Source organism: Mobula birostris, chromosome 7 (assembly GCF_030028105.1).
Source record: "Mobula birostris isolate sMobBir1 chromosome 7, sMobBir1.hap1, whole genome shotgun sequence".
NCBI classification, from domain to species: Eukaryota; Metazoa; Chordata; class Chondrichthyes; order Myliobatiformes; family Myliobatidae; genus Mobula; species Mobula birostris.
Genome location: NC_092376.1, coordinates 71,357,143 through 71,382,883, shown reverse-complemented (window position 1 = coordinate 71,382,883; position 25,741 = coordinate 71,357,143). Strand labels below are relative to the sequence as shown.

The following is a 25,741-nucleotide window of genomic DNA, read 5'->3' as shown; positions in this document are numbered from 1 at the left end:
ATAACGGCCAGTCGTGAAACCCTGAGAGCGGGTCCCATTTCTGCAAAGAACTGAAGTCAATGTGTAACTCCATGTCAGGGTCTTCAAAAGAACCCTGAAAGGGAAAAATAGAGATATTAAAGGTGGAAGTAGAGCTGTTTCCGAAGATGTAAGCAAAGGAGTCGCCGTTAGGTGCCATTGTCTCCTCCTAAACTTTTTTGAGACATTGCTCCTTGTACATGTCCTGGATACCATGCAGGCTTGTGCCCATGATGAAAGCTGACTGTGTTTACAATTCTCTGCAGCTTATTATCATTACCAGAAGTATTTTAGGTTTTTAAATGGGTAACCCTGGCAAATATCTAAAATATGCAACAGGATTTTTATTGATTTATGTAAAAGTCCCACATCTGCACGAGACCTTCCTGTGAATTCATAATATACAAGCATGTTCTTGGCTGTATACTACTTTTGACACCTCCTCAGGCTTCAAATATGCCCATTCCTGTGTTCCTCTATTTGACCCATTTCCTGATGACTGCTGGCTGTAAGATAATAGGCCCAAAGTTGGAGGCTTGAAATAGGAGAACTCCCAGTAGAAGTGCCAAGAATGTTTGTTAATCATTGAAGTGAAACATCACAGGCTAAGTTTTCATCCAAATTCCTACCTACATCCCACAACAAGACTGTACCATTAACCTTAATTCCTCTCAATGACACTAAGTACCATGCTTTTTGCACTCTAATAGACTGAATTAAGATAAAACTTGGCCATTTTTCATTAATAAGTGGAATGAGTTACAGGCACAGACTAAAATGCTCAAGATTAAATGTGTTTATTGTGATGAGTGCAACTGATCCTGGATTTGCTTCTAAAATAAGAACAACTTTGTTCTTGTTTTGTCACTTTCCAGAAAACCCACAAAAGCTGCAGTCTGCAGACTGCCTCAAGACTATGAACTCTTCAGTTCTGAGAATTAGTCAATCAACCGATTCTCTGGAATTAAAAATGTTACTGAAACAGGAAAAATATTTCACACTTCATTGGAGTTTTTTTTTGCATTCCCCACAAAATTATCAATTTGATTGTGATCAATGTAGATGATGCATTTGCTGAAGCTTAGTCTCAAAACTTAATATTTAAATTATTTTTGGGCAGTATATCCAAAGGAAGTTTTAGAGAATTGTAATTTTTACTATTCATTTTAAATATTTATAATAGTGACTGAATATTAATGCAGATCCAGTTTCAAGGATACAATGCAATATTTAATTTTTTTAAATAGTGTTCTATTAAACCTTAAGAGCAGGATTTAAAAAGCTTTATGATGCTTATGTTTTTCTATATATTAACATTCAATATACATTACAATTGGTTCAAAACATTTAATATAAATTTGCACTATAGGAAACTATTGAGATTTAAGTCGGGAGTCTCCCAAATAATACAACTACAAGTTCCAGACAGTAATTTAAGACAGCTACAGAATTCCTTCACCTACTTTCAACATTTAAGGTAATTAATATGACAAATACTTAGCACATTTAGATTTTACAGTTTTCTGGTTATGTGCAATGTTCTATGAAGCATAATGAAAAGAATGCAGTAAAACATGACAACAAGTGCTATTTTTGTCATTCCTCTATGTCTCATCATGATGTGCCTTGGAAATTGAAGATGACTTAATCCCTCTTGGATTTTGTGGATTCTATTCTGGCTAATGTAGAAACTACAAACTCTTCCACAGATGTGACAGGTGGTGGCCATTGGTTTCGGAAGGTGGTCCCCTCAGTTCACTGCTTACGTAGGGTTTTTGTGCGTGCTCCATTCACATAGCCTCAAGCTTTCGGTACCATCTTGAATGTTCCTCCTGTTTGAGAGGTCATAGGCAAAAGATCTGCAGTATTAGTAGGGATATCACATTTCTTCAAAGAGGGCTTGACCACGTTCTTGAACCCTTTTCTCTGTTTTGCCTGGCAACCTTTTCCCGTGATGGTGCTTGGGATAGAATAGCTAATTCAGGACTCTGATGCTGGGCATGCCAAAGATCTGTCCAATATAGTTGAGTGAATATAACTGGGGATTCAGTGCTGGAGATATTGGTCTGGCAGAGGACACTGACATTGTTTCTCTTATGCTTCAGTAGCTACCCACACAAATATTAGCACTGCTGGTAGACAGATTGCATGGGACACTTGCATTCTGGTTTTGGTCAGCTACTGAAAAGTTACCAAAAGTTTAATAAAACATGATAAAACTTTGCATATTCTCTTTTCTGAAAGGCTGGACACAACCAATGACTGTCCAGATATTTCTAGAGTGCCTAGAAGGTAACAGAAATGTGCAATATTAAAATCACTCTGAAATGTCAATGACTTTTAATAATGGCTTTCTCTCTAATCATGTAAACCTCCAAACTGTATCCTCCATTCAAAAAGAATAGTGATGAATAGAACCAGACCAGAGCTAGAACTGGTAACTGACTTATTAGTGCCATGTGCATGAGAGATTGTGAAAAACCTTTGTTTGATGTGCCATTCATATTATTTTGAAACCTAAGTATATTGATGCAGTACAAGGGAAAAGTAATAATGCAGAATATAGTGTAACCCTTACAGAGAAACTATAATTCAGGAAGTCAATAAAGTGCAAGGGCCACAATGAGGTAGCTTGTGAGGCCAAGAGATGATCTTTATGGTACAAGAGGTCTGTACAATAGTGATATACAGTAACAGTAAGATAGAAGTGAACACTGTTTTACAGACACACATATAAAGAATGACAGCAGTGTGAAAAACCAATAGAAAGAAAAATGAAATGTAACAGAAAATCTATTGTAAAGGAATTGAAATTGAGTTGCACAGTATAGGGGTCTGGAAACGTCATTGAATCATGAATTGCTAGAGCATGCAAACAGGTGAATAGGCTGAGATGTGCTGCATCTGTCCTGGCATTTCCTCCACATGAATTACCTGCTTTTCTTCTATTTTCCTACTCACGCACAATGTTTTTTCATATTTTAGTCTTTTCAAGCAAAAGTTCAACTTCCTTTTAAATGAATATTTAGCTTTAATAGTGGCCATGAACTCCTCGTTTTTTAAAAATATACTTTTACCATACCTGAATCCATCTTCACAGAATAAATCAAAAAGTGGGTGCATATTCAATACAATATCTCTTTTGCTAACTACAAGTCAATATTTGGATCCCAGCTCCCACAAAATCAGCACAGTGGGAAAGAAAGTTCAACGACCTTATCAAACTTGACATTGAAATATTGCATTCAAATGCTATCCTTGTTCTTCTATCCCCACTTTCCTTCACATTTCCACAATGTCACATCACTACTTGCCCTCATAACTGCACACACAAGAACAAGCATTTAACTTCAATCTGAGCGAATGGGAACCGGCATAGATATAAATATGCTTTATGACCAGAGATACAGCCAACCATTAATTATATCTAATATACCATTTCAAAACTTAGTTGCATCTCTCTTGGCAAGGGATTTCATTTTAAGTAAGTATAACAAAAATATCAAAAAATATTCATTTCTTGTTCTTTTCTGATTCAGCAGCAAGTGGCATCTGCAAACGAAGGATGCACTTTACATGTATTAAAGGTTAAAGATATTACTTGATTAGAGTTATATGAAGAATACAAAATGGAAAGAAAGAAAAATGATTAATAAATTAGTGAAAGAGAAAAAGAAAATTACTTGATCAATCATTAAGCCTCCACACAGTTACTGCCCGACAGCTTTGCCAGTCTCTGTACCCATCCCCCACCACCACCAACCCCCCACCCCGTCCTTGTCTCTATCTCCAACTCTTCACAAGAGTCCTGATGCAGCCTAAGGGAATAATCCTCCTTATGCAAGGAATTTTCCCCCCTTTTATATCCTTCAAAAATCTGTCATATCATTTTCCTCAGATTTTATGCCAGGCAAAAATGTTTTTCTGTATTATCTACTCTCAAGGCTGCGGTCAAGTATTCACACTAAGTTCCCAAAACATTGCTGTGGACTGGTTCCCTTGTACTTTCTCACATTCCAGACCAACACCATTTTGTCTTACAGCATTCCATTTTGTATTACTCATTTTAGCACATACCAAGGATGAATCAAATTACTCTTTCCTATGGTAATTAAAAAAAAAGAAAATATTGGAAACACAAAGAAGGTAAGGAGGTATCTGTGGAAAGAGAAACAGCTAACATTTCTGTTCACACACAGTTAATCTGAATTGGGAAAGAGAAAAGCCAAGTTAGTTTTAAGTTGTAGAGGAGGAGTAGATAAGACAAAGGGAATGTCTGAAATGAAATGAGACACGGGCTACAATGGGGAATAAGATGTGAGTGTTTGTCTCGTAAATAGTTCAATGAGGTAGTTAGAGAAAGAATGAAAATGAAAAAGAAAATCAAGGAAGAGACATTAGGAAGTGGGAATACAAAGAATAATAAGTTTTGCAAATATTTAGAGCTGTAGGAATACCCAGCAAGTCAGGCATACTGATGGGAAGGGAAATAAAACTGAGCCAATATCACAGGGAGATGATTCACAGAAGTAGTAACCATTTCCAATACAGAAAGGGAAAACAAATTGTATGAAATTTTAAAATTCATTACTAAGCCAAGAATGCTAGAAGGTCCCCAGATAGACGATAAGATATTGTTGCTCAAACTTACATTGGGCATTAATCAGATAACTTCTCACAGCTTATCCTCATGGCTACCCTAACCTCAGCCTAACATAGACATTCTCGTTGTCTTATCCATCTGCCCTACCCCACACCTCTTTTTATTTTTTAAAGCTAACTTGTTCATTCTCTTATCCGGTTCTAATGAAGGGAAATCAAAATACCACAGATCAAAGATCAGGTGTAGCCTGATATAATAACTCTATTTCTCTTTCCACAGATATTGAGTGCTTTGAGCATTTTTTTTACTTTATTTTAGAAATCTGATTTTCTTTTAATTTTATTGAGTAACATTTTCAGTCACGTAAGTAAAGTCTGTAAATATTTAAAGTTCTTGCAAGTTGTTGAATGAATTAACAAGATACCAACTAAGCACTCTGTGGAAGAACAGTGTTGCATCGCCAATAACTTGTGGAGTTTTGCCTTTAACTTGTATGTCTCTGTTCCAGAGGTAGTTGTCAGATTTTGTTCATTAACTGAGCAATCATTGAGATTTTCACTGTTGTTCTTATTATAAGTTCCAGGCCATCTGTTTAACACATGACCCAACAGTTGCATTGCATTGATGACGTCTAATTATCTCCATGTCTTCCAGGGTTGTGACCAACTGTTAGGGAGGAGCAGTAAAATATTCATTTTATCATTGACTCTAAATTTCTTATCTAAATACCAGTAGCTTAAAATGAGTTAATATTATAGGTATATTTAATTAAACAAAATTTACAGATTTTCATTTTGCCAAATGTCTGTGTCTGTTATAGAGTCATAGAGTAATACAGTGTGAAAGCAGGCCTTTTGGCCCAACTGGTCCGTGTTGAGAACTGCTAGCTCCAGTTGCCCACACTTGGGCCATAACCCTCCAAGCCCTTCCCCTCCTTGTACCTATCCAAATCCCTCTTAAAAGCTGCACTTGTACCCACCTCGAACATTTCCAATGACATTTCATTCTGAGTACCCACTATCCTATGTGTAAAGAAGTTACTTCTCAAGTCTCCTTTCAATTTCTCCCCTCTTGTATCTATGACTTCTAGTTTTGGACTCCCCAACCCTGGGAAAAACTATAGCCATCCAACAAATCCATATCCCTCATAATTCTATAAACATCTATGAGGTAACTTCTCATTCTCCTGCACTCCAGGGAATAAACATCCAGTGTGGCCAACCGCTTCCTATAACTCAAGCCATCTAGTCCAGGTAGCACCCTCATAAATCTCTTCTGCACCTTCTTCAGCTTGCTGATGTCCTTCCTATAACAAAACTGTACACAAGGCTCCCAAGTGTGGCCTCACCAATGACATGTAACTGCAACATAGATACTGTCACCATTTGCCAATGGATTGCATTTAACATTCTCCTTCCAAGGTCAATGTTGTGGTCAGAGACTCATCTGGTCTTTGAGGTCATCAAAATGAAAAGCCTTAATTAAGTACAGGATTAGGAGGTCTGGTGATAGACTCTTCCTAGACATCATATATATTAAGATTTATATTTTAATGCTACAATATTTATATCTGACAAATGTTTGACAGCCTAACAAATGTGACATGACCTTGTTGGCCTAGATGGCCAGGTTCTTATTCTGAGATTTCAGATGGTCCTATGCCTAAGTCTGAGACAGAGGCTATTTGTGTTTATTCTAGAGGTTCCAATGCTTGGGCCATTCGTCTGTTGTTTCCCTCCGTCCATGGCTGTTTCATGCCTCTCTGTAGTACATTAATCTCCCTTCTCCTGATATCATAAGTTAATTATAGTTTGTGCTTTCTTTAATATACTTCTTCCTTATCCAAACTGACAATGGGACAAAGTTTATTGTTTAAACCAACATATCTAAAAATACTTATTGTTATTTATTTACAAAGTTAGTAGCATCTTCTGATAAATGCAAACATAACAATAAATTAAAATTGTCCTGAGATGTTTGATTGAAATCTATTGCTTCAAATTTAGCTTTGCAAAGACAACAGCTCACTCTCTATCAGCCCATTCATATTGAATAAGAACACCACCATGTATTTATATTGCATTTTTAATAAGTAACATGTCCCAAAGTGTTTTATAGGAATGCTACCAGACAGAATTTAACATTAGGACATGTAAAAAAATATTAAAGCAGGTAAGGTTGCTCAAAGATATAGATTTTAAGGAACATCTAAACTGGAAGCAGAGGACTCTAAAGAAGGAAACTCAGAGCTTAGACCTTGGCAGTTCAAGACATATCAAATAGGACTGGAGCAAGGAAAATGGTGTATGATTCATGTATTTATTTGTTCAAAGTTCAAAGAACGTTTATTATCGAAGTATGTATACATTATACAACCTTAAGATTTGTCCCCTAACAGGCAGCTATGAAACAAAGAAACCATAAAGAAAATGTCAAACATCCAGCGTGCAGAGAGAAAAAAGCAAGAAACACACCAGGCCCATAAAAAAGAACCCATATAAAATAAAAAAAACATAAAAAGAGAACATTAAACACCCAATGTACAGAAAAATAAATGCAAGCAAATAGGGTTCTGAAGTGAAGTCCACGAGAGACCCATAGTTCAGCGCAGAGCCGAGTAAACCTTGTGGAGCAGTGATATGTCCCTCGCCTCAGTCCCTGACACCCTGACCTTTTTAATCTGGCCCAGTGTCTGGGTTTAATCACCCTGATATGCTCTGGGATCTGGATCTCACCGCCTCGATTGGGCCTGTGACAGACCTTTCTGATTCAATATGGCACTTAAGTCTCCATCCAAACATCAAGTTCAGTCGAATCAGTACACTCAAGACAAAGCTTGCAGAGAATATTAGAGATACTTAATTTCAGCCTGAATATCCTGTATAATGTGGTGTTTGTGCAAAGCATTTATATCTGGAGAGGTGGCAGGGTGAAATGATAGCTCCGTTACTGCAAATTCTCATAGCATATTGGGCTCACTGTGGAATTAATTCTTTTAAACTAAAATCAAAATATGTCTGATTTTGCCAGGTTGAAACAAAAGTTAAAATGCTGAACATTCTTGGAGAAACTGGACTTGATTAAATTATTCCTAACTTCTCCAGTTAATTACTGTACCATATAATGGGTATTTCCTATAATTTTACGTTTCTCTATGATTGGTTGTATTACAGCTCTTGATTGCTAAATGTGTGTTAACAGACGTGGAATATTTAGCACCCAGAGAGTGGTCAGGAAAATGGAAAATGATGCCAGGAAAGTGGCTGAGGGAGATACATTAACAGTATTTAAAAGGTACTTGGGCAGGTACACGGATAGGAATGGTTCAGAGCAGGGATCCCAACTTGGAGTTTGCAGACACCTCAGTTAATGGTAAGGGTCCATGGTATAAAAAAGGCTGGGACCCCCTGGTTTAGAGGAATGCAAACAATTGGGACTAATGTAGATGGGAATCCTGGTCCGCCGTTGAATCAGACAGGCCAAAAAGCCTGTTTCCATGCTGTGCACATCTACTCCGTGACTTTATTTGTGGAATGTTGACAGCAAGTAGGAAGATGCAGTGGAAGGGTAGAATTAGATTAGATTATGAGGACACACATTCCTCTTTTATTGTCATTTAGTAATGCATGCATTAAGAAATGGTACAATGTTCCTCCAGTATGATATCACAGAAACAGAAGACGGACCAAGACTGGAAAACTGACAAAAACCACGTAATTATAACATATAGTTACAACAGTGCAAAGCAATACCGTAATTTGATAAAGAACAGACCATGGGCACGGTAAAAAAAGTCTCAGAGTTCCCAACCACAGCCAACTCTCGAGTCAGTCCGAAAACTTTGAGCCTCCGACACCGAGCACCATCTCTGCCGAGTGCTTCGACCCCAGCCCCGGCCACCAAGCAACAGGCAAAGCTGAGGATTTGGGGCCTTCCCCTCCGGAGATTCTCGATCACACAGTAGCAGCGGCAGCGAAGCAGGCATTTCAGAAGTTTCTCCAGATGTTCCTCCGTGCTTCTCACGTCTGTCTCCATCAAATCAGGATGTGCACGGCATCCTACTTGACAAATACAAATATTCACCGGAGAGGCCGCGCACGCTGTGTAGCGCCGCCGTCTTCTCCTCCCCCAAAACTGAGCAATATTACATAGCAGTAAATTTTTCTATGGTGAAACTTAAAAATGCAAACATATTACTAGTTATAAAAGTAATATATAAACATCTAAATAGTTGCCAGTATCAGTTTGGAATCTGAATATAAAAGAAAAATCCAAATGATCATAAGTGAATTCAGCCTTTGGTTCTAAGTATATCAAGCTGAAATTTGAAACACCCATTTTCTGAATATATTCTCTGCATCTGAACTGTGAGGGTTGACACTCCCCACACGCTGCAGACCCAGAGCAAAGGGGCGAAGCAGAAAGAGGCCTAAAGTAAAGTGTATCTTGGAATGGGTTTGGCTGGAATGTAAAATCAGGGTTGGGTTAGAGGCTGCAAATTAACAATTTGAGCTTCATAAACCATGCAGCTAAGATTCTGGGAGCCAAAGGTCAGGGGATTGAGAGTTGTGGAGAGTGTAGCTGCATGGCAAGAAATCAGAAGGGAGCGGAGCGAGATGAGGAGGCGGGCAGTAGGAATATGGAGAGGATGCAGTGCTTCTGTTAGGGGGAGGAAAATACTGGCAGCCTAAAGAGCGGCAATGGTGGCAGGGTTGAATGGCAGCTGTAATGATGTTGATGTAGGAGGAATGACAGTGATGCAGGGATGTGGGGGGGAAAATGATGATAATGTGGAGGAATGCTGTCTGGATGGAGTGGTGTGATGGGATGTGGTGGAGGAATGACGGTAAGAGTGCATTAGCGATAGAGGCTGGAGTGGTGGTAATGCATTGAATATCAATGGTTTTGAAAGAAGAAACTTCAGCAATTTAGTGGGAAATGGAATATTGTAGGGAAGGCATGGTTGTGAACTTGATAGATGGATCTGTGATAACCAAGAAAATGTGTGACAGCATTTCTTAGATGCTGGGGTTGGGATGAGGGTGGAAAGGTGGTCATGCACAGTGAGAGGTGACATTGACGAATGGGAGAGAGCAGGAAGGGTGGAGTGGGTTGGTGATGTGGGAGCTAATCTGTTTGTGACTGGTAGCAGGTTTTTGTTGAACTTAGTTGGCAACATTCAGGCCAGGTTGCATTCCAGTCTAGTTTAGCATTACTCACTTCATCAGAGGATTATTGCTGAGCAGTGGCCCTTTGCTTCTCCTTGCTGCTGCTACTCAACCATTCTCTCCATGTTTGTGACTCATTCAACACCACTTTTTAACTGACCAATCCTTTGGATCAGGCATCATTGGTTCAGCAAGGACATCCTGTACAAGCCAAGGAAGATGATTTCTTTTCATTTCTCATAGTGAAGTCCTTAATGCCTTTCTAAATTTACTGTAAACACTGTACAGAGAAAATCCCCACCCAGTATGTGTTACTCACATTGTTTTTTGAAGTTGTGGTTATGTTGATAAATTAAAGTAGTTTTGTACTCCAGGTGTGCATCTACTTAGTCTAGAGTAGGCTGCCAACCAGATGGCAATTAGTAACAAATTACCAATCACTTTAAATTGCTGATTGCACCTGCAGAGCACCAGGACAGGGTTAAGTAAACTAACTCAATTTAAATTCAGGACAGAGTTAAACAGAGCGGCAGTGATGGCAGTACCAGAATTGAGTGCTATGTTCTTTTCCTCTGTGGACATGTATTTTATAAATCACATGCATGCAATGGTAAAATGTGGTCTATTCATAATTCTAATGAACATTAACACATTCTTGGACTGTTTAGAACAAATTCCTGAATGTTGAATGCAGTTCTCCTTGGTGATAATTATTGGCCAAATATCACAATTTAAAATCAAGTTAATTATATAAGTCTCTTACAGTCTAATTTTATGGGCTCTTTTGAAAGAGTATACATGCATTTAAAATTCTCTTGGTGTTGTGGTTTTCTCTGAAGAAATATATATATTAATTTTCCTGTGATACCTCTTGCTGTGCTTATCTTTAACTTACGGTGGTTTGAAAAGTAAAGCCAAATGTGCTAAATGAGAAAGTGAAATCTTTGCAAAGAATGAGATCCAAAACATCAGTAGTTTCTTCAAACCCTTAAGTTTGTGTGCACTGTGTACACAAAGTGTACACTTTGGTACACATTATACCAAAATAAAGCAATGCCACAAAAGGTTTAGAATAACATAAAAACATCTTGAAATTGAAATAGAGAGAGCTAGATCAGAGTAGGACTTGTTACGTACCCCATAACTGTGTTGCCAAACCAGCAGAAATGGACCACTCAGTTGGAGTCTGGATTACTGGAACTAAGAAAGTTTTATTAAAGAAATAAGCAACACAGTACTCTAATCAAAAGGATAATAAATGCAACAGTTCAGCAATGATAAACACACATGTACACAGAACTAGGATAATAGGATCAATCAAGCTCTATCGCAGTCTAGGGGTAAATGACCAGTTTCAAGTGACGCAAAGTTCAGTTCAATTTGCAGTAATCACTGTTGTGCCATTGGGCGGGGAAAAGGAGAGAGAGCGAAAGCGAATGAACATTCAAAACGGGTTCCACACAGACCTTCGATATTCCTCGCAGTTAGCTTTCGAGCGAGTCCTTGGTAATGTCTTCTGAGGTCACCGACTGTGACCCCTCCATTCCAGACACGATCGTTCTTCAGCGGTGAACCCGGCACCCAGGCAAGGGCGGACACACACCAGGTTCCCGCCGACCGTATCTTTCCACCCTGTGCGTCTATCGCTGGTTCCACGACCAAAAACTCCCACCGACTTGTGGGGGGCGCACCGCTTCCAGGGTCTCGTTACCTCGTGGTGTCGTGTGTCATGTCTCAGCGAACCTGCCCCATTTTATCCCCCTGCTGGGGTATCGCCTGTCCATCACACTTCAAACAGTTCAGGGTTCAAAAGGAGCCGGTCTTGACAATACTCAGACCGGTGTCTCCTTCCGTTAAACTCTCTCATCTCTTCATTAACATTTCCAAATGCTGCTCCATTGTCTTACTTATCTCTCTCTCCTGAAGACAGGTGGCAGATCAACTGTTGATCCCACTGGTGCTAGCACAGGACAGTTAACATCTTAGTCTATGTGTGCTTTTGTAACCCTCTTTCGTCACAGACTGGAAAGGTAAATTGAAGTGACAGGTAACACACATCAAAGTTGCTGGTGAACGCAGCAGGCCAGGCAGCATCTCTAGGAAGAGGTACAGTTGACGTTTCGGGCTGAGACCCTTCGTGACAGGTGACTGGATGCTCAGATTCAACCTTCGGGTCTGCAATGTGATCACCAGTGTAGTGGAGACCACTTCATGAACTCTACACAAGACAAGCAAATGAATTTATGGATCCAGGGATGTTGGAAAAATTAAGACTCTTGTGATTCTTATAAGGAGGGGAAAATGGAAATGGGAGAGAAATGGTTTTGTAACAGGACTGGTTTATTCAGAATGCTGAAGGGGGCATTGGAAATATGTTTGATGGTAGAATCTCATCAAAGATGGTTGATTTTATTGACAATAATGGAGACTGAAGGATAGAAGATAAGGATCAGGGGAACTCTATCCCTGTTAAGGTGGTGGGAAAATGGGGTGGGTGCGGATGTTTTGGAAATGGAGATGAGGGCAGCATCTATGGTGGAGGAAGGGAAACTCTGTTCTTTGAGGACGAAGGACATCTCAGATGTCCTGGAAAAGAAAGATTTATTCTTGGAACAGATGCAGCAGAGACAAAGGAACTGAGAAAACGGAATGGCATTTTTACAGGAGACAGGGTGGGAAGAAGTATAGTCAAGATCCAGTAGCTGTGGCAATCAGTAGGTTTACAAAAGATATTGGTAGACAGTTTGTCTCCAGAGTTGGAGGCAGAATGATTGAAAAAGTGTTGAGAGATGTTGGAAATGGACCAAGTTAATTTAAGGGAAGTTGGAAGCAAAGTTGATGGAATTGAAGAGCTTAGCATGGGTGCATGAAACAACACCAATACAATTGTCGATATAGCACAGAAAGAGCATTACCAGGGAAGGCTTGGAAGATGGTCTATTCCATGTAGCCAACGAAAAGTCAGGCAGAACTGAGACCCATGCAAGTGCCCATGGTTACATCTTGAGCTTGGAGAAAGCAGGAAGAGCCAATAAAGAAATTGTTGAGGATGAGGACCAATTGCAACAGACGGTATTGGTGGTAGGGGGTGGCACTGCTCAGGTCTGTTGTCAAGAAGGAAGCAGAGAGCTTTAAGACCTTATTCATTGGGCAATAGAATTGTATAGGGACTGGATATCCATGGTGAAATTGAGGTGATCGGGCCAGGGAAATGAAATTTGTTGAGGATATCGAAAGCATATGAAGTGTGGTGGATGTACAGTTGAAGTCAGAAGTTTACATACACCTTAGCCAAATACATTTAAACTCAGTTTTTCACAATTCCTGACATTTAATCCTAGAAAACATTCCCTGTCTTAGGTCAGTTAGGATCACTATTTTAAGAATGTGAAATGTCAGAATAATAATAGAGAGAATGATTTATTTCAGCTTTTATTTCTTTCATCACTTTCCCAGTGGGTCAGAAGTTTACATACACTTTGTTAGTATTTGGTAGCATTGCCTTTAAATTGTTTAACTTGGGTCAAATGTTTTGGATAGCCTTCCACAAGCTTCTCACAGTAAGTTGCTGGAATTTTGTTCCATTCCTCCAGACAGAACTGGTGTAACTGAGTCAGGTTTGTAGGCCTCCTTGCTCGCACACGCTTTTTCAGTTCTGCCCATAAATTTTCTATCGGTTTGAGGTCAGGGCTGTGTGATGGCCACTCCCATACCTTGACTTTGTTGTCCTTAAGCAATTTTGCCACAACTTTGGAAGTATGCTTGGGGTCATTGTCCATTTGGAAGACCCATTTGTGACCAAGCTTTAGCTTCCTGGCTGATGCCTTGAGACATTGATTCAATATATCCACATAATTTTCCTTCCTCATCATGCCATCTATTTTGTGAAGTGCACCAGTCCTTCCTGCAGCAAAGCACCCCCACAACATGATGCTGCCACCCCCATGCTTCACGGTTGGGATGGTGTTCTTTGGCTTGCAAGCCTCACCCTTTTTCCTCCAAACATAATGGTGGTCATTATGGCCAAACAGTTCAATTTTTGTTTCATCAGACCAGAGGACATTTCTCCAAAAAGTAAGATCTTTGTCCCCATGTGCACTTGCAAACTATAGTCTGGCTTTTTTATGGGGGTTTTGGAGCAGTGGCTTCTTCCTTGCTGAGCAGCCTTTCTGGTTATGTCGACATAGGACTGGTTTTACTGTGGATATAGATACTTGTCTACCTGTTTCCTCCAGCATCTTCACAAGGTCCTTTGCTGTTGTTCTGGAATTGATTTGCACTTTTTGCGCCAAAGTACGTTCATCTCTAGGAGACAGAATGCGTCTCCTTCCTGAGCGGTATGATGGCTGCGTGGTCTCATGGTGTTTATACTTGCGTACTGTTGTTTGTCCAGATGAACGTGGTACCTTTAGGTGTTTGGAAATTGCTCCCAAGGATGAACCAGACTTGACATCAATTTCTGACCTCAGTGCGATAGAAAATTTGTGGGCAGAACTGAAAAAGCGTGTGCGAGCAAGGAGGCCTACAAACCTGACTCAGTTACACCAGTTCTGTCTGGAGGAATGGAACAAAATTCCAGCAACTTACTGTGAGAAGCTTGTGGAAAGCTACCCAAAACGTTTGACCCAAGTTAAACAATTTAAAGGCAATGCTACCAGATATTAACAAAGTGTATGTAAACTTCTGACCCACTGGGAAAGTGATGAAAGAAATAAAAGCTGAAATAAATCATTCTAGGCACTAGGTGAGAGTAAGAGTTTGGCACAGACTAGAAGGGCCGAGATGGCCTGTTTCCGTGCTGTAATTGTTATATGGTTAAATGGTTTTGTTATATTCTCTCTACTATTATTCTGACATTTCACATTCTTAAAATAAATTAGCAATCTTAACTGACCTAAGACAGGGAATGTTTTCTAGGATTAAATGTCAGGAATTGTGAAAAACTGAGTTTTAATGTATTTGGCTAAGGTGTATGTAAACTTCTGACTTCAACTGTAGGTGGGAAGGCACAAGCCAAGGGGGATAAAATGGAGTTGAGTTATGTTTGCAGGAGCTCGGTGGGGCAGGAGCAGACAGAAACAATAGACTGTCAGGTTTGTGAATCTTGGGTAGGAGGTGGAAAAGATCAGTGAGGTTAAGGGAACCATGAGATTGGTAACAATGGATGGGAGTTCTCCGGAGTTGATGAGGTTCAGTGGTGGTGAGGTTTGAAGACGAAAACAGAGTGTTTAAGTCAAACCAGTTGATGGCTCTTTGGCAATTAGAGATGAAAAGACCCAGAGTGGTGCATTCAAGAAGAAGGAGGAGGGTGGAGACGGGAGAAAGGGCCCATCCTTGCCAAAGAAGTGGGTATGGAGACAGTCAACAGAAGAAGAGCTTGCTTCGTGACAGGCATGAAACTTACTGAGGTACAGGCGAAGGGGGACAAAGGTGAGGCCCTTGCTGAGGACAGAACATTCTGCCTTGGTTTGGAGGGGAGGGCTGGGGGTGTTCAGGGAAGGTAGTGTGTGAGAAAAATGGAGGCTCTCAGGAACCAATAGGTGACAGGAGAGATTAAGAGACCCAGGGCTGGGGAGTAGTGGTGGCCCAGCAACAGGGAAAAAGGTCGCAGCCTGTAGGTGGAGGTGACAAGATCGGAGCTGGAGGCCATGTAATTCACAGTGTGAAGGCATCTGACATCGTTGGAGCTGGAGTTAGCAGCAGTGGGATCTATGGTCTGGAGCCGTCCAGGGCCGTCTGAACTGAAGTTGGAGATGGCAGGGTCTGTGGCCTGGAGTCATCCGATTGATGTCCCAGTGGGAGGCAACGGGTGCCATGGCCTGGAATTTTTTATTGACCTGGTCTGGAAATTAATGTATAAAATAAAGTAACCCTTTGCCTAGGTTTTCCTGGTCCATATCTAGGGGATCAATCTTGCTGGCTCAGACAACATTAATGGCAGGGCTTAAAGACTCACTTTGAAAATGCCAAGAATGCCTAGGCAGCATCAGTGGAAAGTGATACAGGGTTGACATCTCAGGCTGATTAAGCTCAATCCCCAAAGTACCCTTGAAAATCTTGACAGCTTTGCCCCCGTTTAATAATTTCTGCAATTCATTAAAAATGAAGTAAATTATATTTTTAAATTAAATTTATTGTTTTTAAAATAATTTAGCTAAAGTAGATACATGATTTAAAACATTAAATCAACTAGAATAATTAAAAAAGTGAATTTATTTTCCCCTTTACTTTATAGCTGCAGCACCATGATATCCCTTGGAATGAATGTTGCAGGTTCCAGGAGGCGATTTCCACAGCTGTGCAACTTCAGCAGGATAATACTGTGTTGCTGGACTCCATGTGGAATCCAGTGGCAAATTTAATTATCTGACCCTGTCAGAAGGCTTGGGGCTTGCGTATTTGACAATGCGTGAACACAAGAATTTCATTCATAGACCCGATAGAGGATAAAAAAACACGGAAGTGAAAAGTAAAAATCAAAAATGATCCAAGTAAGCAGGAGAAATACATCCTTTTACAGACACATCAGTCCCACTATTGCTCCCACTCTTACACATTCCTATACCCTCTGACGGAACAGGAAGATTTGGAATTACCTGTTGTCATTTGCCCATTCTCTGTTACTACCTGATGTGGTATCCCTATTTCATTTAAAGGGATCATTCACATCACTGCACCCACACCATTCGTCGTATTTTTTCTCCAATGAAGACAGGCTGTTACATTTTTCATTCCCTCTCATTCTCCTTCTCAACAGCCCCACTTCCTAGTTGTGTCTTCACTTCCCACTCCAGCAATATGTCAGTTAGTAAAGGTTCTGCCTCACAGCTACTGTGATCCAAGTCAGTTCTGATCTCTGGTGGAGATTACCTGACACCACTGGGTGTTCTGGTTTCCTCCAACACCCCAAAGATTTGCAGGTTGGTGGGTGAACTGGCCAATGTAAATTGACCCTAGCATATTGGTGAATGGTAGAACCTGTTGGGAATTAATAGGAGTGTGGGGAGGATAAAAGTGGGTGTTTGATGTTTGGTGCAGATTTACTGGGCAGAAGGGCGAACTTCCACAAACCATGTTCTCCTCTCTACTCTCCCTCTGACTCCCTCCATCTTTCTTACCCTCTCCTTTTCTACTTTACATCCTTCTTACCTCCCTTCTTTTACCCATGATTACATTGCCCCACCCCTTCACCTTTTTCCTCCCCAGATTGGCTCCCTTTCTCCCACTTTCCAATTCCATTTCAACTAAGTGAAAATTGATGAATTTTGACTCTCTATCTGTAGTGCTCTAGGATATTAATCAATATAGTCCAACCATTAATCTGATTGAGATTGATGGAGCAGTTTTATTCCTTCAACAAAGGGTTTACATTTCTGTTGGTTGTTTGACAAAACGTTTGTGTGTCATTTTTCGAGTACAATGTCCGAAAGCAATCCGTAGCTCATTTGGTGTTGCTGTCCATGGATATTGCTAGATAAGTATGAGAAAGGATTAACAGGTACCACAACAAATAAGATGTGAACCTAGAAATACTTTGGTGCTTCTAAAGGCTTGTTAAGTTAGCAGCATAACGTGGGATCTGTGAGCTGCTGCAACATTCATTAGTGTGAAACCTAAATGATCAGATCCTATAAGTTTGACCTTGCACTAATGGGCATTTCCTTAGCCGAATCTGCCATTGCTCTACACACAAAGAAAAATAGGTAGGTTGAAAGTGTGAGTTTGCATCACCAAGGAAGGTGACTCATGGGGTAGTGGATGGGCAGGAAGGCTGGGATATCAGTTTGTGTGGGATTCAGATGTCTCTAAATAAGGTTAAAGGGGCATGAGAGTCTGGCTAGCAAATTCAGCTGGGGGAGCATTAGTATAATGTTGGGGGTTTGAAGGTTTGAGAGGTTCATGTCAGAAGTGAAGTAAGCATGTATCTTGAAGAGGTGTAAAGAAGTTGGGTTCACAGCACTGACTCTAAGACTGGGACCCAATCAGCATGATTCACCTTATATTCAAACAAAATAGACTTCATTTATGCTGTAAAGGCCTACTGTATGTAAATTGTCTATGATGTCAATGGGCAAGGCACACATGATGGAAAATCATGGAACACATGTATTACTTGACTTTGTATGTATAAGACGGATAATAGTGTTTTAGTGGGGTCAGGGCACGGAGAATCGGGATGGAAAATTGCAGATCCCACAACATGTGAGGCTCTAACTTTTTTTCATGGAAGTTTTTGTTTCCACCGAAACTCAATCCCACGTATATAATTTGTTATTTGGTAGAGTGTCTTAAGATCTTTTCTAATTATATAAAACTAAAAATACATAAAAATGTTAAAAAGGTAATTAAAGGAATGTTATAAAGTTAAATACAGAACAAAAGATGATATTTTGGAAGCAATGATCAAGATTGGGATGCTGAGTGGCTACTTTGCATCTGTCTCCACAGACTAGGTTGAACTACTGTATTTACAATCTGTATTAATGACTTGGATGAAGCGACTGAGTGTACTGCATCAAAATTGCTGATATTATAAAAATAGATTTGAATGAATGACGTAATACATAAGGCTATATAGAGATTCGTGAATTAGATGAAATAATTACAAAGATGAGGCTAAAAAAGACTGGCATCTTGCAAAGCTAACAATTAACACAGTCTAGATGGGACACCTCCCAAGTTGCTGAAAGGGTGAAACAGAAGAAATTCACTGTCACCAAACAATCCTCTTTGGATATGGAATTAATGCAAAATGGCTAGAGGAATACAAATGTTATAACCTGTTCAAAAAAAGGGTGTTAAATTTGTTAACTCAGAAACATAGATAAATCTGTGAACTCAGATGCATAGGGGATTTGTAAAAGACAAATAGTGCCTAAATTGAGCAAGATTTGGTAAGTGACACATGTGACTGATGAAATTAGTGCAATGGATATGTTTGATTTCTAAAAGATGGGTAAAGAGAAAGAAATCAGTCGTGGTGGATATTCGAGCATTCAGTATACTCAAGACAAAAATTGGTAGATTTTTTAGTTAAAGATATGGTAATCGGAAAGGAAAGTGGATTTGAGACACATGATCAGTCATGATAATGTATTATTGAATGGCTGACTTCTACTTCTAATTTTATTCACCAGAATGCCACTTCAAACTCAATGAAAACGGACTTCTCAAAAGCTATCATCTAATTTGCATGTGCTTAGGGAGGTTACCCTAACTTTACATGGGTCTTGTGCCAGTTATCACTTCAATGGATATACTGTACAAATAGCTGGTTCATTAAGTGTTAAGATGATCACATATCTATCTTTATTCCATTTACACTTTAGTGCAATTTTACATCACCTTGCTATAGACATGTGCATTAAACTGATATATTTAGCTTTTAGAAAACATTCTTGTGAGGAATTTTGAAAGGGTTCTAGTAATAAACATATTAGCATTCTGAACATAATTTCACAGTCGCCAAACTTTATCAGCATAATCCTTTCAGCAGTGTAAAGGCAATGATTCAAGAATACCACTGTGAATTTTAAAGCTTCTGATGTTAAATACTTTTACTTGGAGATAGAATGCCCTTGATTTTCTCCTCAAAGTGGTAGCATCAAGCAAACCATAAATCAGGTTTAGCACAGTTGAGATCAAAGTGAAGTCTCAAGTGTGCCTCCAAAAATTCAATTTGCATTTCTATTCCGCTTTAACATATTAAAAACTTCAAGGTACTTCAGAGGCAGATAAATGTGTGCTGATCCAGCAGAGGAAGATTGAGGAGCTGAGATAATGTGGCTGAGATCTGAAGTTAACACAATGCCTGCTTTCTGTGATATAGGAGCAAGTGGAGAAGGGTGCATGAAGGTATCCTTTGGGAATTCTGGAGTGAACTGTTTTGAGATGAAGTAGTCATCTATAGATTGAAAGTCATGGAAGCATGCAAGCGCAGATGTCTGAAGGGAGATACTGAAGGTAGACATTACGATTAACAATGTCTAATGTCTGGAGAGGTTACAGTGAAGCAGAATGAAGATGTACCAAGGTGGCAGTCACAGAAACTGTCCTTCACAAATGTGATTAGGATTGAAAATTTTTAAAAAATGCAGATTCTAGAAAAAAAACACTCAAAACTGACTGCAGGCAGCTTTGGAGAGAGAACCAGAGTTTTTTTTTCAACTTGAAGACCTCTTGCCAGAACTGGGTAATAGGGAATATGATAGATTTAGGTTCCATTGAGAGTGGGAAAGAGATAGATAGGCAATTGGAATGCCTCTGATAAGGAGAAGCTAGGATGGCTTTGGTGGTAAGCTGCTCATTATCCATGTAAGATGAGTTGAGGCTAGATAGTTTAAAGAAATATGGCATTGAAATGAATTTCAGCCAACATCTTATTAAAGGCAGCTTATTCCAAGGTAGGACCTCATCCTATCAGGAATATTCCTTTTGTCCTATCCATTTCTCCCTGCTGTTTTCACTCTTTCCAAACTCTGACTATGTATTTGACCGGTAATCTTAACTCTGTTTCACACACTACAGATTTGGAATGACCTGTGTGTTTCCAGTATCTTCTACTTTGATAAGAGTGGTTTTATTGCTCTGAAGGAAGTTCAGAATACGTAGTAGGACTGACAGAGTGTCTATTAACGGAACAAAGGGACATAGAAGACGACATAGAAAAGGGACAACAGAATAAGTTGCTTGGTGAGGATAGAAGGGTGTAAGGTATATTTTTGGAAGGGCAGCAGGTTTAAAGATGAAAAGGACTGCTAGGAGAAACAATCACGTTTTCCACTGGCTTTGAAGAAACGGGCTGGGCCTAATTTTCCCATCATATTAGTCCACTTATTAATGCACAGAAGGAAGTTTTGCTTCCTATGCAAATCATTCTGGCAACATTTATGAATGCAATTGTCAAGAACACCAAGTATTTCACAATTGTTTAAAAGACCTCATCCTCCCTGAGCATATTACGTGTAATAAATAATACTATTGAACTAGAATGTTCCTTGGAATTCTCAAGGGAAGTACTTACATGCATGCATATTACAGGAAATGAGAAAACATAATCCTTTCAGCAGCGTAGAGGCAATGATTCAATCCACTTATTTTTATTGGCGCACCATGAAAAGCATCTTATCTGGTTTCATAACAGCTTGGTATGGCAACTGCTCTGTACACGACCACAAGTAACTGCAGAGAATAGTGGACAAAGCTTAGACAACAGACAATAGGTGCAGAGGTAGACCATTCGGCCCTTCGAGCCTGCACCACCATTCTGAGATCATGGCTGATCATCTACTATCAATACCCGGTTCCTGCCTTGTCCCCATAACCCTTGATTCCCCTATCCATAAAATACCTATCTAGCTCCTTCTTGAAAGCATCCAGAGAATTGGCCTCCACTGCCTTCTGAGGCAGCGCTTTCCGCACCTCCCCAACTCTCTGGGAGAAGAAGTTCCTCCTCAACTCTGTCCTAAATGACCTACCCCTTATTCTTAAACCATGCCCTCTGGTACTGGACTCTCCCAGCATCTGGAACATATTTCCTGCCTCTATCTTGTCCAATCCCTTAATAATCTTATATGTCTCAATCAGATCCCCCCTCAATCTCCTTAATTCCAGCGTGTACAAGCCCAGTCCCTCTAACCTTTCTACGTAAGACAGTCCGGACATCCCAGGAATTAACCTAGTGAACCTACGCTGCACCTCCTCCACAGCCAGGATGTCCTTCCTTAACCCTGGAGACCAAAACTGCACACAATACTCCAGGTGTGGTCTCACCAGGGCCCTGTACAAATGCAAAAGGATTTCCTTGCTCTTGTACTCAATTCCCTTTGTAACAAAGGCCAACATTCCATTAGCCTTCTTCACTGCCTGCTGCACTTGCTCATTCACCTTCAGAGACTGATGAACAAGTACTCCTAGATCTCTTTGTATTTCTCCCTTACCTAACTCCACACCATTCAGATAATAATCTGCCTTCCTGTTCTTGCTCCCAAAGTGAATAACCTCACACTTATTCACATTAAACGTCATCTGCCAAGTTTCTGCCCACTCACCCAGCCTATCCAAGTCACCTTGAATTCTCCTAACATCCTCATCACATGTCACACTGCCACCCAGCTTAGTATCATCAGCAAACTTGCTGATGTTATTCACAATGCCTTCCTCTTAATCATTGACATAAATCGTAAACAGCTGTGGTTCCAATACCGAGCCCTGTGGCACCCCACTAGTCACCACCTGCCATTCCGAGAAACACCCATTCACTGCTACCCTTTGCTTTCTATCTGCCAACCAGTTTTCTATCCATGTCAATATCCTCCCCCCAATGCCATGAGCTCTGATTTTACCCACCAATCTCCTATGTGGTACCTTATCGAATGCCTTCTGAAAGTCAAGGTACACCACATCCACTGGATCTCCCACGTCTATCTTCCTGGTTTCATCCTGGAAAAACTCCAGTAGATTAGTCAAGCATGATTTGCCCTTGGTAAATCCATGCTGGCTGGGCCCAATCCTATCACTGCTATCCAGATATGCCGCTATTTCATCTTTAATAATGGACTCTAGCATCTTCCCCACTACTGATGTTAGGCTAACAGGGCGATAGTTCTCTGTTTTCTCCCTCCCTCCTTTCTTAAAAAGTGGGACAGCATTAGCCATTCGCCAATCCTCAGGAACTGATCCTGAATCTAAGGAACATTGGAAAATGATCACCAATGCATCCGCAATTTCCAGAGCCACCTCCTTTAGTACCCTAGGATGCAGACCATCTGGACCTGGGGATTTGTTAGCCTTCAGTCCCATCAGTCTACTCATCACCATTTCCTTCCTAATATCAATCTGTTTCAGTTCCTTTGTTACCCTATGTCCTTGGCCCATCCATACATCTGGGAGATTGCTTGTGTCTTCCCTAGTGAAGACAGATCCAAAGTACTTATTAAATTCGTCTGCCATTTCTCTTTTTCCCATAACAATTTCTCCCAATTCATTCTTCAAGGGCCCAACATTGTTCTTAACTATCTTCCTTCGCTTCACGTACCTAAAAAAACTTTTGCTATCCTCCCTTATATTCCTAGCTAGTTTGCGTTCATACCTCATTTTTTCTCCCCGTATTGCCTTTTTAGTTAAGTTCCGTTGCTCCTTAAAAATGTCCCAATCATCCGTCTTCCCACTCACCTTAGCTCTGTTATACTTCTTTTTTAATGCTATGCTATCTCTGACTTCCTTTGTCAACCACTGTGGTCACTTTCCCCCCTTTGAATCCTTCCTTCTCCGGGGGATGAACTGATTTTGCACCTTGTGCATTATTCCCAAGAATACCTGCCATTGCTGTTCCACTGTCTTTTCTGCTAGAATATCCGACCAGTCAACTTTGGCCAGCTCCTCCCTCATGGCTCCATGGTCTCCTTTGTTCAACTGCAATACTGACACTTCTGATCTGCCCTTATCCCTCTCAACTTGCAGATAAAAACTTATCATATTATGGTCATTACCTCTTAATGGCTCCTCTACTTCAAGATCACTTATCAAATCCTGTTAATCCTGTGATCCTTAGCACATCACAGAGACCAGCATGCCCTCTATGAACTTTGTCTATAGTTCTCATTACCTCAATAAAGCAGGCAGTATAATTAAAGACCTCACCCACCCCAGACATTCTCTCTTCGTTCCTCTTCCATTGCGCAGAAGATGCAAAAGCCAGAAAGCACATACCACCAGGCTCAAGGACAGCTTCTACCCTGCTGTTGTAAGACTATTAAATAATTCCCTCATATGTTAAGGCATACTCTTGACCTCATCACCGGCCTTCTTATGATCTTGTACCATATTGATTATGTGCACTGTACTTTCTTTGTAGCTGTTACACTTTATTCTGCATTGCTATTTTTCAGCTTGTTCTACCTGAAGGCACTTTGTAATGATCTGATCTATAAGGACAATATGTAAAACAAGCTTTTTACTATATTTTGGCACGTGACAAAAAAATATCCAATTACAGTGTAGACATAAAAAGACTGTTGTTTGTTTATAGAGAAATTAGTGAGTGCAAACAAAAAATATTTAAAAATTTGTTAAGTGTTCTCTCCTGGTTCAACTGGGGGTATTTGCATTTGTAAAGGCAACAGGAGACGATGCACTATTTCAAGGCCGCAAGAAAACATTTTATTAGAACTAGCATGAATGCACTACAAAAGGAAAAAAACACTGTAGTCGTAGCAGTACAGAAATCAAAATAATTCACTAACCTAACTGATCTGGAAGGGGCCATAGATCGGACAATCTCCCACGCAGCCTGCTTTCTCTTTCTCTGTGTCTAACTCTGACTCAACATACTATCTTCCTAGCACCAGCCACGATCCAACCTAAGACAAAACTCTCTTCCCCTTTACACCAAGAAGGTGACCCTTCATATACCCTTCAAAACCCTTTACAGTAGTACTTTTCCATCCCCCTTATCTCTTACAACCTTCAGCCCAGCCAAACATGTTTTTCAACACTTTCCAGCATTATACTTGTACTCCTTTAACTTTCTCAAAACATTGCTGTGGACTGGTGCTCTGTATTTTCTCAAAATGATCCCACTTCAGATTACCAGATCTATTACATTATACTATTTCTTGTCTCCACTAAGGCCACTGTGCTGGGGACAGCAGCAGTTAATGGAGAGGTATACTTATTTAACTGGTGATAATCAACTGCTGTCTAATTTGTTTGTTGGCAAGGCAAAACTGTTAAACTCAGATATTGCATGTCTGATCACACCTTGTTTTATCAACTCTGCTACGGTGTCTGAGATCTCTGTATATCCTCCCAGTATTTGGTACTGTCTTGCGCAAACCACGGCACTCGCTGATGGCCCACTAAAATATTTGTTTTTATAATGCCAAATGTGAACTTCCTAAACCTAGTCTGCACTGTTGCAGCACACTTATCCCAATTATATTTTCAGGTAGTGGGGCTTCCATCGGTGGTCCCTTCCCAATAGCCAATCAAACTGTTGTCCTCCTGTGCTCTTATTATATTTCCTCCTAGATCCTCCACTTACACCAGAGAGTGCTGATGCTGGTCAGGGTTTCCCTTATAATCGAATGTTCGGCACCCGTGTCCACTTTTGTCTGTTCCCCATTCCCCCACCACAGGAATAGTTATGTAGGGCCTCAGGTCCACCAGCGCAGCAGCTTCATTACTTTGAGTGCTTGGGGACCCTGGCCCATCCCTATGTGAGAGGTTGGGGGTGGGAGGGATGGGCCACTCCAAAGCAACCCTCATGCCCTTGATGTCCATCATTCTCCCTCCCCCTACCCCTCCCCACCTCCATCTCCTCCCTCCTTCTCCTTTGCCTTTAACAGGGCTCAAAAGAATTCCTTGCCGATTGGAAGGGGGCTACTGCCTGCATTATTTATAATGCTTCCCATCCCCTCCTTTGACTTCAAAACTGTAAATTTCGTTCTCCCCCTCATCGTTTGTGTTTGAGTTTGAAGCGTCCGTCAGTCAGGGTCGACCATGGTTGTTGCGTCCTAGTGGTCTAGGTATGCAAGCATGGGCAGTACAATATGGAGAGCAAGCTGTTGCCCATGTAGCAAGCTTCCCCCTTCCTGCATCTGATGAACCCAAAGGAACGGCAGAGACCTATACCGTTTGGTACCAGCAGCATCACAGGAGTTGCCAGTCAGCATTGAACCCAACGTAGGACTGCATTAGGGACTCCAGCTCCAGATTTTTCCTCGTGTTTACTCCCGAAGCCTTCCCTATGAGTGGGTATAGCTGCAAGGCAGCAGAGGTTTGAGATCAGAGTTTTCCTTCTCCTAGATGAGCTGCCAACCACGGCTATCGAGCCCCATCTCCTCATCAACCTGCCTTAATACCTCTATCCTGCCTAATGCCGCTTGTATTCCCAAGAGGCGCACCAGATTTCCCTTTAAATGTGAGGGCGCATAGTGAGCCATCTAGTTCA

General features: G+C 40.6%; 2 protein-coding genes across 2 annotated transcripts in view; one reads left to right on the top strand and one right to left on the bottom strand.

The window, feature by feature from the left end:
* slc36a4 (solute carrier family 36 member 4) overlaps positions 1-25,741 on the top strand; it is a 270,519-nt gene that overhangs the window by 150,310 nt on the left and 94,468 nt on the right. The window lies entirely within an intron of this gene.
* Positions 11,063-25,741, bottom strand: part of LOC140200282 (uncharacterized) — a 44,314-nt gene continuing 29,635 nt past the window's right edge. Inside the window, exon 4 of the mRNA XM_072263379.1 lies at positions 11,063-12,007. Coding sequence (XP_072119480.1) covers positions 11,976-12,007 — 32 coding nt within the window. The 3' untranslated portion in view covers positions 11,063-11,975. The remainder of the gene's footprint in view (positions 12,008-25,741) is intronic.